Source organism: Cardiocondyla obscurior, linkage group LG03 (assembly GCF_019399895.1).
Source record: "Cardiocondyla obscurior isolate alpha-2009 linkage group LG03, Cobs3.1, whole genome shotgun sequence".
Classification (NCBI taxonomy): Eukaryota; Metazoa; Arthropoda; class Insecta; order Hymenoptera; family Formicidae; genus Cardiocondyla; species Cardiocondyla obscurior.
This window is the reverse complement of record NC_091866.1, coordinates 7,973,360-7,987,677: the sequence shown is the minus strand read 5'-3', so window position 1 is coordinate 7,987,677 and position 14,318 is coordinate 7,973,360. Positions and strand designations below refer to the sequence as shown.

The window sequence follows — 14,318 nt, the reverse complement described above, 5'->3', positions numbered from 1 at the left end:
AAAAGCTGAAGCCGCTGGTGGGGAGGAGCTAGAGAACAAACACGACCTGTTGCACTTTTTTTTTTTCTACCTTTTTTCTGCTACTTTCGCGTATATCCACGTAATGCGACTGGACTCGAATATGCGGAAGCGGCTAAAGCGCGCAAATGAGATAAAAAGAGAGCGACGTTTCGTAAAATAAATTAAAAAATAGTGAAACTTGTATATACGTTCTAGTAATTATGTTCGAAGCATATATCGTGCATCGCGTTATGTAATTGTAAGATGTGATATAGAATTAATTGCGCGATAAATTGTTAATTATTATTGAATGTAAGACGGTTTGTAAAATATTGAAATAATAATAATAAGATTGTAAGAAGTCGATCTGTCTCCGTTTCTGAAGCACTTTCTGCACTCGTCGTATTCGCCAGAGCGAGAAAAGCGATCGATCCCACTGTTACGTCACTCGTGGATCGTGGTGCATGTGCACTGAATATTATTTGCAAGTTGAGGTCACCGTGAACCCGGGTGCAAACTCCGTTTGGAATAAATCCCTGGATTCGATTTAGAACTCGCGTCGTCAGCCAAGGAACGAGAGTAATGATAATGATACGTTGGCGGATTCTCGGAGGACGAGCGTTCTCGGACTTCCGCAGCTGCCGTGCACCGGCTTTGCAGAACGCGATGATTCCACGTTAGTTCGAGCTATGGTTTCGTTTCGATCATGTCAATTCTCATCGAGATTAATAATTCGCGTCCCACCGACGGGGACGTCCTTAACACGGTCGAGCGTATCAGCTCGACGGTGACGTACAACGATTTCTTTTTCGATCATCTGATGTGCAACAAGCCGTGCGTCATCGGCTCGCAGGCAACCGAGAGCTGGCCGTGTAGGCGCGAATGGGTGTCGAACGGCGCTCCGAATCTCGATGTCCTTCGCACGCTGTTCGGTACGTGCCGAATTCGACGGGTCGCGAGCAAACGGATTATTAATATGATCTCTATTACCCAGGACATACCATTGTCCCAGTTGCCGATTGTAACAGAAAGTTTTACAATTCGCAATTAAAAAATGACATGTCTATGGAGAGCTACTTGGAGTACTGGCTCGATTACAAGCGGAGCTGCCACGCCAAGTCGATGCCGTTGTTGTACCTGAAAGATTGGCATTGCGCGAGAAGTTTCCCGGATGTCCCAATGTACGAAGTGCCTCAGTATTTTGTATCCGACTGGCTGAATGAATATTTTATTGCTCATCCTGAACTAAATGACGATTATATGTTCGTGTACATGGGGCCAAAAGAGACATGGTAGATACATTTTTACTCCAAGTTACAATTTTGTTTGTAAATTCTGCAACTTTTGTATTAATTTAACTGTTGCTATTGATCCTCAGGACACCGTTACACGCAGATGTTTTCACGTCGTACAGCTGGTCTGCAAACGTAGTTGGAAGAAAGAGATGGCTGCTCTTTCCTCCACACGAAGAAAACCATTTTCGTGATCTTTACGGGCAATTAGCGTACGATGCGGTTTCGGAAGAACTTAACGATCACACAAAGTACAAGATGTACGATAGTAAGAAATTAAAATGTTTTGATGTAACTCAAGAAGCAGGGGAAATTATATTTGTGCCATCTGGATGGCATCATCAAGTTTGGAATTTGGTAAACGTCTGCCGAATTTTTGTGAAAGAATTTGAGTTGCGCTATAGTAAACTCTTAATAACACGTACTTTTTTTTTTGTAGGAAGATACAATTTCTATCAATCATAATTGGATCAACGGCTGTAATATCACAAATGTATGGTGTGCATTAAAAAAAGAATTAAGGTCCGTCATGAAAGAAGTCGACGATTGCAAGGATATGAGTAATTGGAATGAACATTGCCAATTAATGCTAAAAACTTCTTATGGCATGGACTATAAACAATTTTTCGAATTTATATCATTTATTGCTAAAAATCGTTTACATGCCATGATGAAAAAAAGTAAAATTATCAGTTTTAATAAGTATCATTTCGGACGTAATCATTGTTTGTTTGATTTACGAGCACTTAAAACCATATTGGAGGACATTATTACAGACGCGCAAGATTTATCTGTGTACAATTTAATGTGTGAAAATGATGAAGCACGCGTATTATTAAAAAATATTACTTCATTTTTTGAATCTTGTAACATTGAAAATGTAACTTTTCCACGAACATAAGCTCAATAATCATTAACAAAGAGAATAAATTGTTGAAAACTCACATGTAAATTTTTTTGTAAATGGAACATGCACATTCACAATTAACACATGTCGTTCTTAATATGTATCCAGTTTCGTAAATTTTCTTTCTTAATTTTATTTAAATTTTCTATTAAAAGATAACATTTTGCAGAATCACTTGTCTTAAAATTGTTTTTGTACAATAAGCAGATTATGTTAGATGCCGTCATAACAGACATAAGTAAAATTTATAAGACAATTTTTTTTTAATTAAAAAAAAATATTGCGAATATATGAAATATGATGAAAATAATATATTGAAAAGTAATCGTTATCTCTTATTATTCTATAATGAATATGGCTATATTAAAAGCGCAGACATATGAATAAAATTCATTTTTACTCTTAAAAAATAATTAAACATAGAAAACTTTTTTTTTTTAAGTTGAACATATACTACTTTCTATAAGATTTACAATAAAAATTGGTTACTTGTACTCTAGCAAGCTAAAGTGCAACCTTATAGTGGATACATTATCTCTGCTGCTTGTAAAATGATATTTCGCAAAACGTAACTTATGTCTATCTTTAACGTATTGTCTTATTTACTTTTTCAATTATGTAAGCATAAATATTCTAATTTCTAAAATGGCTATACATGCGTGGGCGCATGTGTGTGCCTATATGTATAATATGTATATACAATAGCGTACATATATTTTAATAAAAATATACAAAATTTATAAGATACAAATATCACTTTTTCAGTGAGAAGTTTTCATGTTAACAAACTGCCTAGACACGAATTTTCAATTACATAGTGTACAAGTATATATTATTAGAATTACATAAATAAATAATTTTATATATATATATATATATATATATATATATATATATATATATATATATATAATGTGTGTGTGTGTGTGTGTAATTTCTAATAATATTACTTATAAATGTGTATTCAGTTCTTTTTGCTTTATTCGTCATTCCGATGTATGTTACACCTAATATACAGAGTATTTGACATAAGGTTTCACTCTCGAAAACTGGATAGGCAATGAGAATACTTGACAGTAGTTGCTCGCTGACTCACTACCCCCCCCTCCTACACAATTGTCATACGATAATTTCATTTTTCCCCTCTAACACATACCCGGGGTTGTCTGCCGCGCCCGACTTACAGCGGCGTTGTTAGCGCTCGTTTACCCAGATATTTTATTTCTTTATTCGATAACAATTATGAATTTTGCAAAAATAGTACATGACTTTTTGTCTTATATTCTCATTGCTTACCCACAGTTTTCGGGTGCGAAATCTTATGTCAAACACCCCGTAGATATGCATGATGTGCATAAAAAATGAATTACAGAAATTTATCTGTAACAATATTTCAATGTTTAATTATTTGGATTAATGTTGTAGAATTTATAGAACTTCTCTGAAAAAAAAGTAAGAAAATTATAATTACATTATACATATATCTTTTCTAAGTATACGGCTGTACATATTTATAATAAACGTGTTATTTCTTTCACTTTCTCTCACGTAGGAAAATTCCATACAATCTTTTTCAAAGTTCCGTTTATTCCTTTTGTTTTATAGCTTCCAGTTACTTATAAACTGATATAAAATATTGCACTGGTAAAAAGCTATTTAACACAAGATGCGTAGCTGGCTTTTGTTATCTATATGATTTCTAATATTAAAGAAAAAGATTGTCACGGTTAAAAATTTTTCTTCCGTCTACAAATATGTAGAGTTATGCGTGTAACACATACATCCTATCACGACATCCGCGCACATGTATAACATACCACTGTACATTTGTTATTTCTATTTATCTAATCATCTGAAATTTACAATATCAATTTTTATCTTGCATAGCAAGTATATCAAATATGTAAAGCACCACACGTCACAAAGTCCGATGCATTGATCAACAATTAACCACTATTGCAAAGTTTAGACTTTCCGTGATGTGAGTTTGCTTTTGTTGATAAGTAAACTCTTTTTAAACATTAAATTTATGTTTCTCAATATAATTAATTAATTTTACCACTTATTTTGATGAAATGAGCAACAGAAGTTTATTCCGCTGTTGGTAGAATTAAATATTTTTTAATTATCAATTGTTAAGAATTAATTTTTACGAGATTGTTTAAAAAAATAATTGAAATCTATACCTTCAAGACATTTTAATATGAAAATTGTAGTATCGTTCGTTTTATCGTTCTGGAATCACTCCGAGTGAATCCGATACTCTGGATACGTTCGAGGAAACGCCGAGTTGCACGAGTGGAGTTTCTCCGAACACATCCGGGGTGTGTTGGGCTCACTCAGAGCGACTCCAGAATGACAGAACGAACAATACTATTATTGATTATGAATTAATATATATATTGTTTCTGTTATATCTGTTTAATTTCTCTGTAGATAATTACCTAACATTTCTTTTATTTTATACACTTTAATCTTTCTATATTTTTTATCCCCTAACATATAAAATAAATTTTTTTAATAAAGATGTTATATTACATGAGATAAATTACTTATCTCCAACCATTGGAAACGATTTTCCATGTTATATTTGTTTCTCTCTATTTTTTTCTCGCGCTCGTTCTCGCTCACACAAAAATGATTCAACTATATTATATTACCAATTATATAGGATGACTTTGTAGCGCTTGTACAGGCGGCACCGTCGGTGTTGTTGGTGTTGGCGGTACAGGTACTGGTGTCGTTGAAATCGGTTGATGGGTTTGTCGTGGCGGGGAAAGAAGCTCTTGCCTATCTCTTTCCCGTTCTCGACCAGGTCGCCACGCTTCTAATAAAGCTTCGACTCGTTCTTCCGTAGGTCCCCATCGTGCAGCACCAGCTGGATTTTGTAACCATACAACTAACGTGCCATGAACCGCTCGGATATTTACTTCACCCCTAGAATAAAAAAGAAATAATGATATATTTTATAGATTTAACACTCCTTTCATATATTATGCGTCACACATATGTGATACTGAATATAACAAAAACTATGTATAAGTATGTATATAAACGTACTTTGGAAGAATATGTTGAAATCCATGCCTGTATTCATGTTCCATAGCGGGTACTACTACTTGTTTGCGTTTAAAATGACTACCCTCGAGTTTTATGAGTGCATTAGGAGCTGGATCACGCCATTCTGGTAAAAATACCACAAATGACAAAGGTTCGGTCGAGTCAGCCAAAAGACGCTCGAAATGATTGACCATAGCTTCCATAAGTTCCTCACAATAAGGTGGATTTGCTTGAAACGATCCGCTAATTGGCCTAAAATCCAAGAATGGTCCCCTCGATCCAAAATAAGAGTCTGTATCGGCGAATGCTGAACAATACTGTCGAAAGTAACAATTCAAAGGCGAGGCAAAACATTCGAACGTAACACCAAACGATCGCTGAAGGCATTCGAAAACGGTCACTGGAAGAGCCATTTGAGTTGCATGGCCCTCATTGATTCCAAGGTATGTTTGATAACGTTTCAGCATGCACCATACACGCGATAGAAACATTTCAAATTTTTTGTCGTCAAAACTATTATACCTATACAAATGTTCCAGTTTAGCAAAGTGCGTGTTATTAATGTACATGGTGTCGCCATGAAAGCGCAGCATTATTTGCTCGCGCTCAGGGAGATAATCCACCTGTGGAAGTCTCGGTGTAGGAAGAGAAAATTGCACTGGATAACACCAAACTTTTCTCTGCGTACTAGCTGGACCTCCTAACGGTATAACATCCCCAAGACCATTGTCTTTAAGAATCTGGTTGTTTTTATCTTTCACTTTTTTTGCATATTCTGTCGACAAATGATAAATTTTCAAGCATATACCTTCAACACTGACTTTAACAGTCGCCGTCAAATGCGGTTGACATTGTCGCTTCAGATGAGCGAGTCTATCTTGGAAATCGTCAAAAGTAGCGCCCACTGTTCTTCTCAACCATTGAAAGGTGTCTTCTGCATTCCACTTGACCACTTTTCGACTTTCAGGCGATGCCGCTCTTGATTCTACCATCTTTTTCGCTGCTTCGGCATAACGAGATAATTGTTTTCTTGCATCTCCCGTGAACTTTGGCCTTACCAATTTAATGGGAATATCGTTCATGATTTCGCGGTACATCGACATTGAAATCTCGGGGAAACATTGACTTGGCAGCAATGGATCTGAGCCGCAATCAATAACTTTCCGTTCCATCAGCCACCTGTTGAAAGAATCTTTTGGCGCATCTATAGATTCACGAGTGTGACATAATTCTTGATAGCACTGTCGGAGTTTTGCCAATAACGCACAGCGAAGCGCTTCCGCTTCAGGATGAACATGCATCAAATTTGATGGTGCACGTTCATATATTATAACATTCGTAGGTATGTCCAAATCCCATGGACCCCTATAAGATAATAAAAAAATTATTTTTTACTTTGCTATAAATACACTTTAACATTCTGATAAAGCCGAATGCTTACGCCAACACAAATTTCTTTGGTGGCGGAACAGCTCCATCCTCCGACGCTCTTCGTTTCAATGTAGCGCCGGGCGTACTGGGAGGAATGGTTCCATTTCCAGGCGGAGGTGGGGCACCACAAATGCCAAGGGGGTCAGTAATCGGATCGAACTTTGATAGAATATACGATATTAAATTTTACTTTTTTAAAATAAAATATACGCTCAACAGCGAGGCGAGCGAAGACGCTGTATATTTATGTGATATTTTTAAGTACCTGAGGTTTCAAAGAAGGTACTATCCACAAAGATTCCCCAGTTAATTTATTCCAGAAATACGGTCGATTTTCTCGTTTACTCCAAAATTTCTTCCAACCTTGTTGTTGCAGCTCCAGAGATAACTCAAGCTCTGGAAAGCTACCTGGTGGTACACCCTGTGAAAAAGAGAAAAAAAAATATCAGTTAAATCTTGTAATGTGACAAATTACAATTATTCAGCAAGTGTAAAATTCTTTTACAAACCTGAGTTATAAGAGGTGGTTGTTGTATGTGACCAACTTGTGGGCAGTGTTCAACTACATTTTGTGCAGGTGTTAATATGGGAGTTTGAAGTTTAACAGGAGTAGGAACTATAACTTGTGCTACTTGTGTTGAATTTGTATCCTGCTGCATAGTTTGATGATGATGATGTATAGCTGGCAATGAAGACACTGATTGCCCTGATAAAGCTTCCCAATTTGAGGTATTGGGAACATCTTGTTTTCCTCCACTTACTTCATTCATAGTTTGATATGCACAGTGTCACAAAATACTGAAAACATTAATCCAAATATATCATAATGTAACAAATTCCAAAAAAATAGATACATATATATATAATTTTTTTCTTTCTAATTACAGTAATTTCTTTAATTTACAACTTAATCAATTGTAACATAAATAATCACAATATAATATAATTTAATATTAAATACATTTAAATAACTTTTAATTAAATTATATGTATATAATATAGAATTATATCATACATATACAAATTAATATCTCAACTTATAATCCTGAAAAAATACATACTTAATAAAAATAAAATGCAGCTTAATATTTGGCTTATATATATATTTTTATCAATTAAACAATACTATGCAAGAAATAGAAAAAAAAATTTGCAACGTTTATAAGAAAATACTGAAAAGATTGGCGAGTATAATGAATTGGGATGAAGCACTAGAGATCCTGACACATGAGAAACATAATGCAATTTCTACAATATGGTCCATTTGCATTCTACACGTATTCTCGTGAGTGATGTGAAAAAAAAAAAAAAAAAACAGCGCGTATAATTTTGCGATAACCGTGAGACTTTTTTGGAATATCGTGGCGCGCGACTCGACAGCACTCTGTGCGTGTGGCACAATGTTTGTTTACATACTGAGGAAACAACCGGGAAAATATGCAGTTTCCTACGCCGCGAAATCGGTCCCACGTACACAAAATGCATCACGGTCGAGAGAAGGCTTACCAGAGCTGACAAAACTCTCAATTCATGAGAAATGCGCGACGGCACTTAGAATTCATTCATGATTTGTGAAATTTGACGCAACGATATCCACCTGTGCGACGCCATTTGCTTAAACTGATGAAACGGGGCACACATGTAGCGGGGGGGGAGGAGAACGTAAAGCAGCGTTTATAACGAAACTGAACGCGCTCGCCAATGTGGCCAGCTTCACCGACCCTTGACCGAAACTCAATAGATTCTCTATGAAAAACTCTGATTGGAGGATTTCCTTACGGTTTACGTATTACGCGTTGAGTAAATTCGTGTGCGAAGGCGAAGAATTAAAATAGGAATTTTCGTTCGTACCAACGTTATCCCCCTCTCTTTTTATGGAAATTGTCGTGTAACCTTCCGGTCCCTTCCTTTCGCATTTTGCGGGGGTGATTGTCACTCATGATCAGTCGGCAGCGTTTCTGACCGCGGCGGGGTTCATCGGCATTTCTGAGTTACCGCGTACGCCGTACGGTGCAGTTTATACTCGCACACCCCGTGAAGCGTACGCAAGGCGTGCGATCGCGAAGCCGCGCGGCGCTTCTCTTGTCGTTCGCGCAGCACTCGGCCGCATACGGATTGTGATCGATCGCGAAGTGAAATTTACCACACGCGGAGGACTCATTTGGCGGTTCTTTTTTTCCACGGACGCGCGATGTCACCCGTCCGGTTTTTCTCCTGATACCCAGCCGTCTCCAGGATGGAATCACCGCCGTTCTAACGGTAGGTAGTCCAAGTTCCCAACGATGAAAGCGAAGGGGGAAGATAAGAAACGAAGGGAAAAAGCTAAGTGTGCTAACGCGCCGAGTAGTTGGTGAAACCGCGTGACAATCGATCGTCGAGAAGTTGGCGTCGAGTTTCTCGGTCTCGCCTGGACCACTGTCGTTTCTCGGGACGGAAGAAGAGGCGAATAAAAAGGAGAAAAACTTGCGGGAATCGAGGAACAAGGGGGAACGAAACGTAACGTAATCTACTCCTTCGTGGCGGACATGTCGATGTAATGGCGTCACGGTTGTCTTTTTCAACCGGAGATAAATACATTCTACTCTCCCGATTACCGTGGCAGCCGATTCCCCCCGGGCGACGCTTTCGTCGTTTCCCAATAAAGTTTCACGTGATCTCGCTTCATTAGAACCACGTCATCCTTGACGCATAACGCTTAATAGATGGACACATGTATTCGTCAACTTCTAATATCTTCCAACAAAGTTCAGCATATTTCTAATTTAGCGAACGGAGAAGCAAATTGACACGTCATATTCATATAAAATCTCGTGGAAAAATTTGTACGAATATGTAGCGAGCGGTCAATTTTAATATTAACGAATAAGCATTTAATCGACTTACCTAATAGGTTAATTAAATATATTCGATAGGATCGTTAAATTTCCAAGTTGATTGACAATCTTACGACGCAACGCTTGCTTTACGAACTTTACAATATTTATCGCGATAGTTATTTTTTTTTTTTTTTACAAAGTAGGATAAATTAATTTACATATAAAGTTCGATATTATTTGCACTAAATATTATTCTATTTCCGTTTTAGATGGCCGTCTTCTAATAACCGATCGGAGTAACAGTCGGTGAACGGTGCGATTCGTCAGCGTCGTAACATTAGAAGATTTTGCATAAGGGCCCTTTTCTTCTATATGCTTTAACGTCTGACTGTAAACCAGCGGTGGAAATGGCAGATGAGTGCAGCGAGGTCAAGTCCGCGGGACCGTCCTCGCCGAGGAGTCCTCAAGGCAGCAGCAGCAACGGTGGGAAGCCCGGTAGCCCGCACTCGCCTCGGCAACCAAGACGTGTGAAGCTAACTCAGCAACAATTGGACAGCTTAACAAAGGACGAGCTAGCGGCCAAGTGGCACGAACAGGACTTGTATGTGGAGTGTCTAGAAACCCAGACGGCAGCTCAGGAAGGTACTGAGATCACACGAGTGAGACCTCACTCACCACATATCTTAATCGAATTAACGAATGCCAGAACACAACGGTTTTTTGTAAGAGGCAAGACTTTTGTAGAGACGCTAAGCATAGGGTATATTAGATCAGTGTTTAGGATACTGTCGTTAAGCTGTTTATTAGGTGTAAGATAACGAGATAGCTTTAGTAAAATAAGTAACTCCAGGTATAAATGTAGGAAACTACTTATCGCTCTATAAAAGAGCTTAGCACGTGTGCAATCGGATCATTTTGCAAATGTATCTGCACAGAGAATACTAAGGCTACATTCCGAAACGTCTCTATGCGAGGAACACCGAGAGAAAATTTTACTCAATGTCCATTACGAAACCGTCATCGAAAACGGTTTTAGAACGGATATCGGGTAAAATTTTTCTTGCAAAGAACGCTGCGGAACGTAGCCCAAAGAAATTAAATTGTATTGAATTGAAAAGAAATTGAATTGAAAAAAAATTGAATTGAGATAATATCGAGATAATGTTGCGTTTCATATATATGATATAGTGATTATATTAATATATTAATTTCCAAAACTGCATTTGTGACGTGTAGTGCGGGTAATTAAAATTTTATATGTAACGTAATACAAGGCGATAATTTTCCAAGTATTTGTGAGCATGGATAGAGTGATAACCGCACATACGACATATACGAAAAGGAATACGTTCAGTCCAAATTTTTTTTTGTCGTCAATTATCAGCCATAGAAAGTATAATTAACGAGTCAAAGTGATGGCTGAGGTAATAAGTGTTTATGTGATATATCAAGAGGCATCGATTCCCTTGCCAAAAATGTGTCTGCCGTCGATGTTGCGGAAGACGCAGTCTTGCTCGGAATGTCATTTCATAAGTGCCATGTGCAGTGTGTCGCGTATCGCGTATATCTCAGCAGTGTAGTAATTATACTGCCAAATACAGAAGAGTGTGTGTCGTGCGTGTAATTGAAAATACGGGGAGTTTCTAGTTAACACGGATGAGACGAAAAGCAGCGTTTGATACGATGGCGCTGAATTTCCGGCTCAAGGGAATAATAAGAGTGGATCTGTGTCGCCCTTTGGTCTACAAAATACGGCACCTAGGGTGCGTGAAATTTTTTTAATTTCGGTCAAGTACGCAACCACATTCGTCGTTACCAATTGGAACACAACATAATCCAATCCCGTCATCTGTCTTTCCACTTACCGTTTGATCGACGTATCCTTACATATTACTTTATCCTTTAACATTTTTTTCCTGTTAGACATAATGCAAATTTTTAATTCACTGTATTCCTAGACAAACTTTCCTACATACTCTATGAATGCAACTTGTGTGCATGCATTTATACCTGCACCATCCCGATATCAGATACGAATTTCGAAAGTACATACCTGTCTGTGGGTTAAGCCCGATCAACGTCTCGTTACAACATCTGTGCCTGCAACAAGTACACGCTTGATTCTTGCAGAAGAAAAGTAACGTCCACTCTTGGTCTTGGTGGAAGTACAGTCTCACAAACGGCACATCGCAACGACCAAAAATCAAAGTATGCGCTAGTTAACAATGTCAGTTGTCAGGCAGTCATAGTCATGTACTTATAAGAGTATATCGTTTATTTATGCGCACTTAGGTTAAAATTATTAATAATAATTTTTTATCAATATATTTTCATAAAACTTTATTAAAACAATACATATATATATATATATATATATATATATATATATATATATATATATATATAAATTATAGAGAAAATTATATTTCTTATATAAATTAAAATATTAAAAAGTACAATTTTTAAACAAAATTATTTTGAAAAGATTAAAAATTATTAATATTTAGATTAAGAAAAAAGAATTCAGATTAGGATAAAATATGCAATTGCTGGTTAGATAGTAAAAAATTAAAATTAATTTGCAGGTTTAAAATAATTCAAAAAATATACACGCGCGTATATGTATGTATGTATATATTTTATAAATTTGCTGAAACTATTTTAATACAGTGATATAGTGAATAATTTTGTAATTTTATAAGAAATAATTTTTCTTGTGAGATATATACATACATGACAAATATACACGTAATAACTGTTGCAATTTTAAGAAACATATAGAACTTAATGTTAAAGTTTTAGAAATAGAAAAATTTATAGACTATTCTTTTATAGGTGAACTAACTTCATTGAGAGAATCCGAAAACAAATACAGACAGCAATATATAGAAACGTCTCACAGGGAGAAGATCTTAGTGAGGAGGCTTGCTTCTAAAGAGCAGGAGTTGCAAGAGTATATTGTATGTAGTCATTTTTTAATATATTGAAATCATTTAATGCTTTTTATTTTGTAACTTTTTTTTTATTATTAGAATCAAATAACCGAAATGAAAGCCACCCAAGCTCCGTCCGCAGCTGCATTAAGGTCCACTTTGTTAGATCCGGCTGTTAATATATTGATACAGAAGTTAAGACAAGAATTAATAACGACCAAGGGTAAATTAGAGGATACTCAAAATGAGCTGAGCGCGTGGAAGTTTACTCCAGACAGGTCAGAAAAGATTCTATATATTAAATACGAGATACGACAAAAAATTTTTTTTTATTAATGTAAGTATTTTATTTACAGTAATACGGGGAAAAGATTAATGGCAAAATGTAGATTGTTGTATCAAGAAAATGAAGAACTTGGTCGTATGATTGCTAGTGGACGTATTGCAAAATTGGAAGGCGAGCTCGCTTTGCAAAAGAGCTTTAGCGAAGAAGTGAAAAAATCACAATCAGGTATTTTATTAGCTAAGTAATCATAATTATTACGATTAAAATATTTAAATTAACCTATGCAATTGTTTCATTTTTTACAGAATTAGACGAATTTCTGCAAGATTTAGATGAGGACGTAGAAGGTATGCAGAGCACTATTTACTTTTTGCAACAAGAATTACGCAAGGCCCGAGAGTCGGTCACGTTACTCCAACAGGAAAATTCAGCTTTAAAGGCGAATTCAAATGACAATAATTTATCGAACGGTTTGTCGCCCCATACACCACCAATTAAGAAAGAGGAGTCGGAAGAAAGTACTGTACCAGATGTAAAGCCTGCGAAACCATTGGAAGACAGTGATATGTGTAAAGGTGTAAGGACTCCTCCGTTAACGTCGCCCCAGAGTGAACATCCCAGTGTCGAAAGAACAGAACGTGCAGAAAGGAAACTTAATCAAGCTGATCATAATGACGAAAGTTCCAGCGACTCTGCGGCGTTAATAATTAAAGTTGAAAACGAGGAACTTAGTGATAGAGAGGAAGAACAGGAGGAGAATCGGAACAAACGAATATTACGAAGTAAAAATCACAGTAGGAATAGTGGTAAATCGAACGGAGAAGAGGTGATAACGCGAACAACGCGAGGTAGGGACAGAGTAAAGAGGGAAAAAAGTGCAGCCAGTAGTGATGATGAAAGGACGCACAAGAAGAAACGAAGGGAAAGTATTCTTTCTCTCGATTATAACGAAGCTGATGACGATGCACTAGTTTTAACTAATGGCGAAACACTGCAGAGTGATCCCGAATAAACCATTATTTTAAGTTGAGTTTGAACGACATTAATCATATGTGATCGAAATTCATGATATATATAGATTTAACATCCCTACGTTACTACAGTGTACAAAATTTTTCATCTAAAGCAACGCCGGCTATTTACAAGATAAATTGTTCGAATAAATAAATAATTAGCCATAAAGACACGTAATTTCAGTACCTGTATTCGTGATAAACTGCAAACGATAAATATTTACATTGGTTTCTAAAAAGAAAGAAATGTCAAACCTGTAAATACTCGTATACCATTAAATTGATATATAAAGTTCACGTTTACGTAGAGTTACTTGCAAACGACCAAGTTGCGTATTACATTGCAAAGATATATCAAATTAGGTTTAATATAATTTATTACAGTTGGACATTGCTGTAAAGAAAAGCAGAACGATCGAATTTTGTTTGTATTTTGTAAATTTATTGTATTAAAACCATGTAAAAATGAGCAAAAGCTTTGGTTAATTAGTAAAAGAAAAAAGATGATCCAAGAGATATTGTCAAAAATTAATAACAAATGCCTGATCGTGTTACGTAAAATTTAATACTTTTTAAAGAA

General features: G+C 36.4%; 3 protein-coding genes across 3 annotated transcripts; 2 read left to right on the top strand and 1 right to left on the bottom strand.

The window, feature by feature from the left end:
• The first annotated feature begins 51 nt into the window (after window positions 1-51).
• Window positions 52-2,236, top strand: Jmjd4 (jumonji domain containing 4). The gene is made up of 4 exons (XM_070675159.1): window positions 52-932; window positions 995-1,292; window positions 1,379-1,649; window positions 1,732-2,236. Exons 1-4 carry the CDS (start codon window positions 707-709, stop codon window positions 2,191-2,193), a joined length of 1,257 nt encoding a protein of 418 aa, XP_070531260.1. The 5' UTR covers window positions 52-706; the 3' UTR covers window positions 2,194-2,236.
• Window positions 1,915-8,338, bottom strand: Pcif1 (Phosphorylated CTD-interacting factor 1). The gene is made up of 6 exons (XM_070675140.1): window positions 8,197-8,338; window positions 7,200-7,488; window positions 6,956-7,111; window positions 6,701-6,849; window positions 5,260-6,624; window positions 1,915-5,136 (listed from the first exon to the last, which is right to left on the bottom strand). Exons 2-6 carry the CDS (start codon window positions 7,458-7,460, stop codon window positions 4,863-4,865), a joined length of 2,205 nt encoding a protein of 734 aa, XP_070531241.1. The 5' UTR covers window positions 7,461-7,488; window positions 8,197-8,338; the 3' UTR covers window positions 1,915-4,862.
• Window positions 8,339-8,630: 292 nt separating this feature from the next.
• Window positions 8,631-14,213, top strand: Fl(2)d (female lethal d). Its single transcript, XM_070675154.1, has 6 exons — window positions 8,631-8,949; window positions 9,776-10,148; window positions 12,342-12,466; window positions 12,539-12,717; window positions 12,796-12,950; window positions 13,031-14,213. The coding sequence occupies exons 2-6, from the start codon at window positions 9,914-9,916 to the stop codon at window positions 13,735-13,737; spliced, it is 1,401 nt and encodes a 466-aa protein (XP_070531255.1). The 5' UTR covers window positions 8,631-8,949; window positions 9,776-9,913; the 3' UTR covers window positions 13,738-14,213.
• The last annotated feature ends 105 nt before the right edge of the window (window positions 14,214-14,318 follow it).

What these genes read in the sequence shown, in the direction of transcription:
- Jmjd4 (XM_070675159.1), top strand. Translation starts at nt 707, where the DNA reads ATGTCAATTCTCATCGAGATTAATAATTCGCGTCCCACCGACGGGGAC. An exon ending in ATGGGGCCAAAAGAGACATG is followed by an intron (nt 1,293 to 1,378) that starts GTAGATACATTT and finishes ATTGATCCTCAG; the next exon opens with GACACCGTTACACGCAGATG. An exon ending in ATCATCAAGTTTGGAATTTG is followed by an intron (nt 1,650 to 1,731) that starts GTAAACGTCTGC and finishes TTTTTTTTGTAG; the next exon opens with GAAGATACAATTTCTATCAA.
- Pcif1 (XM_070675140.1), bottom strand. Translation starts at nt 7,460, where the DNA reads ATGAATGAAGTAAGTGGAGGAAAACAAGATGTTCCCAATACCTCAAAT. An exon ending in TACCTTCTTTGAAACCTCAG is followed by an intron (nt 6,850 to 6,955) that starts GTACTTAAAAAT and finishes ATTCTATCAAAG; the next exon opens with TTCGATCCGATTACTGACCC. An exon ending in TTTCAACATATTCTTCCAAA is followed by an intron (nt 5,137 to 5,259) that starts GTACGTTTATAT and finishes TTTTTATTCTAG; the next exon opens with GGGTGAAGTAAATATCCGAG.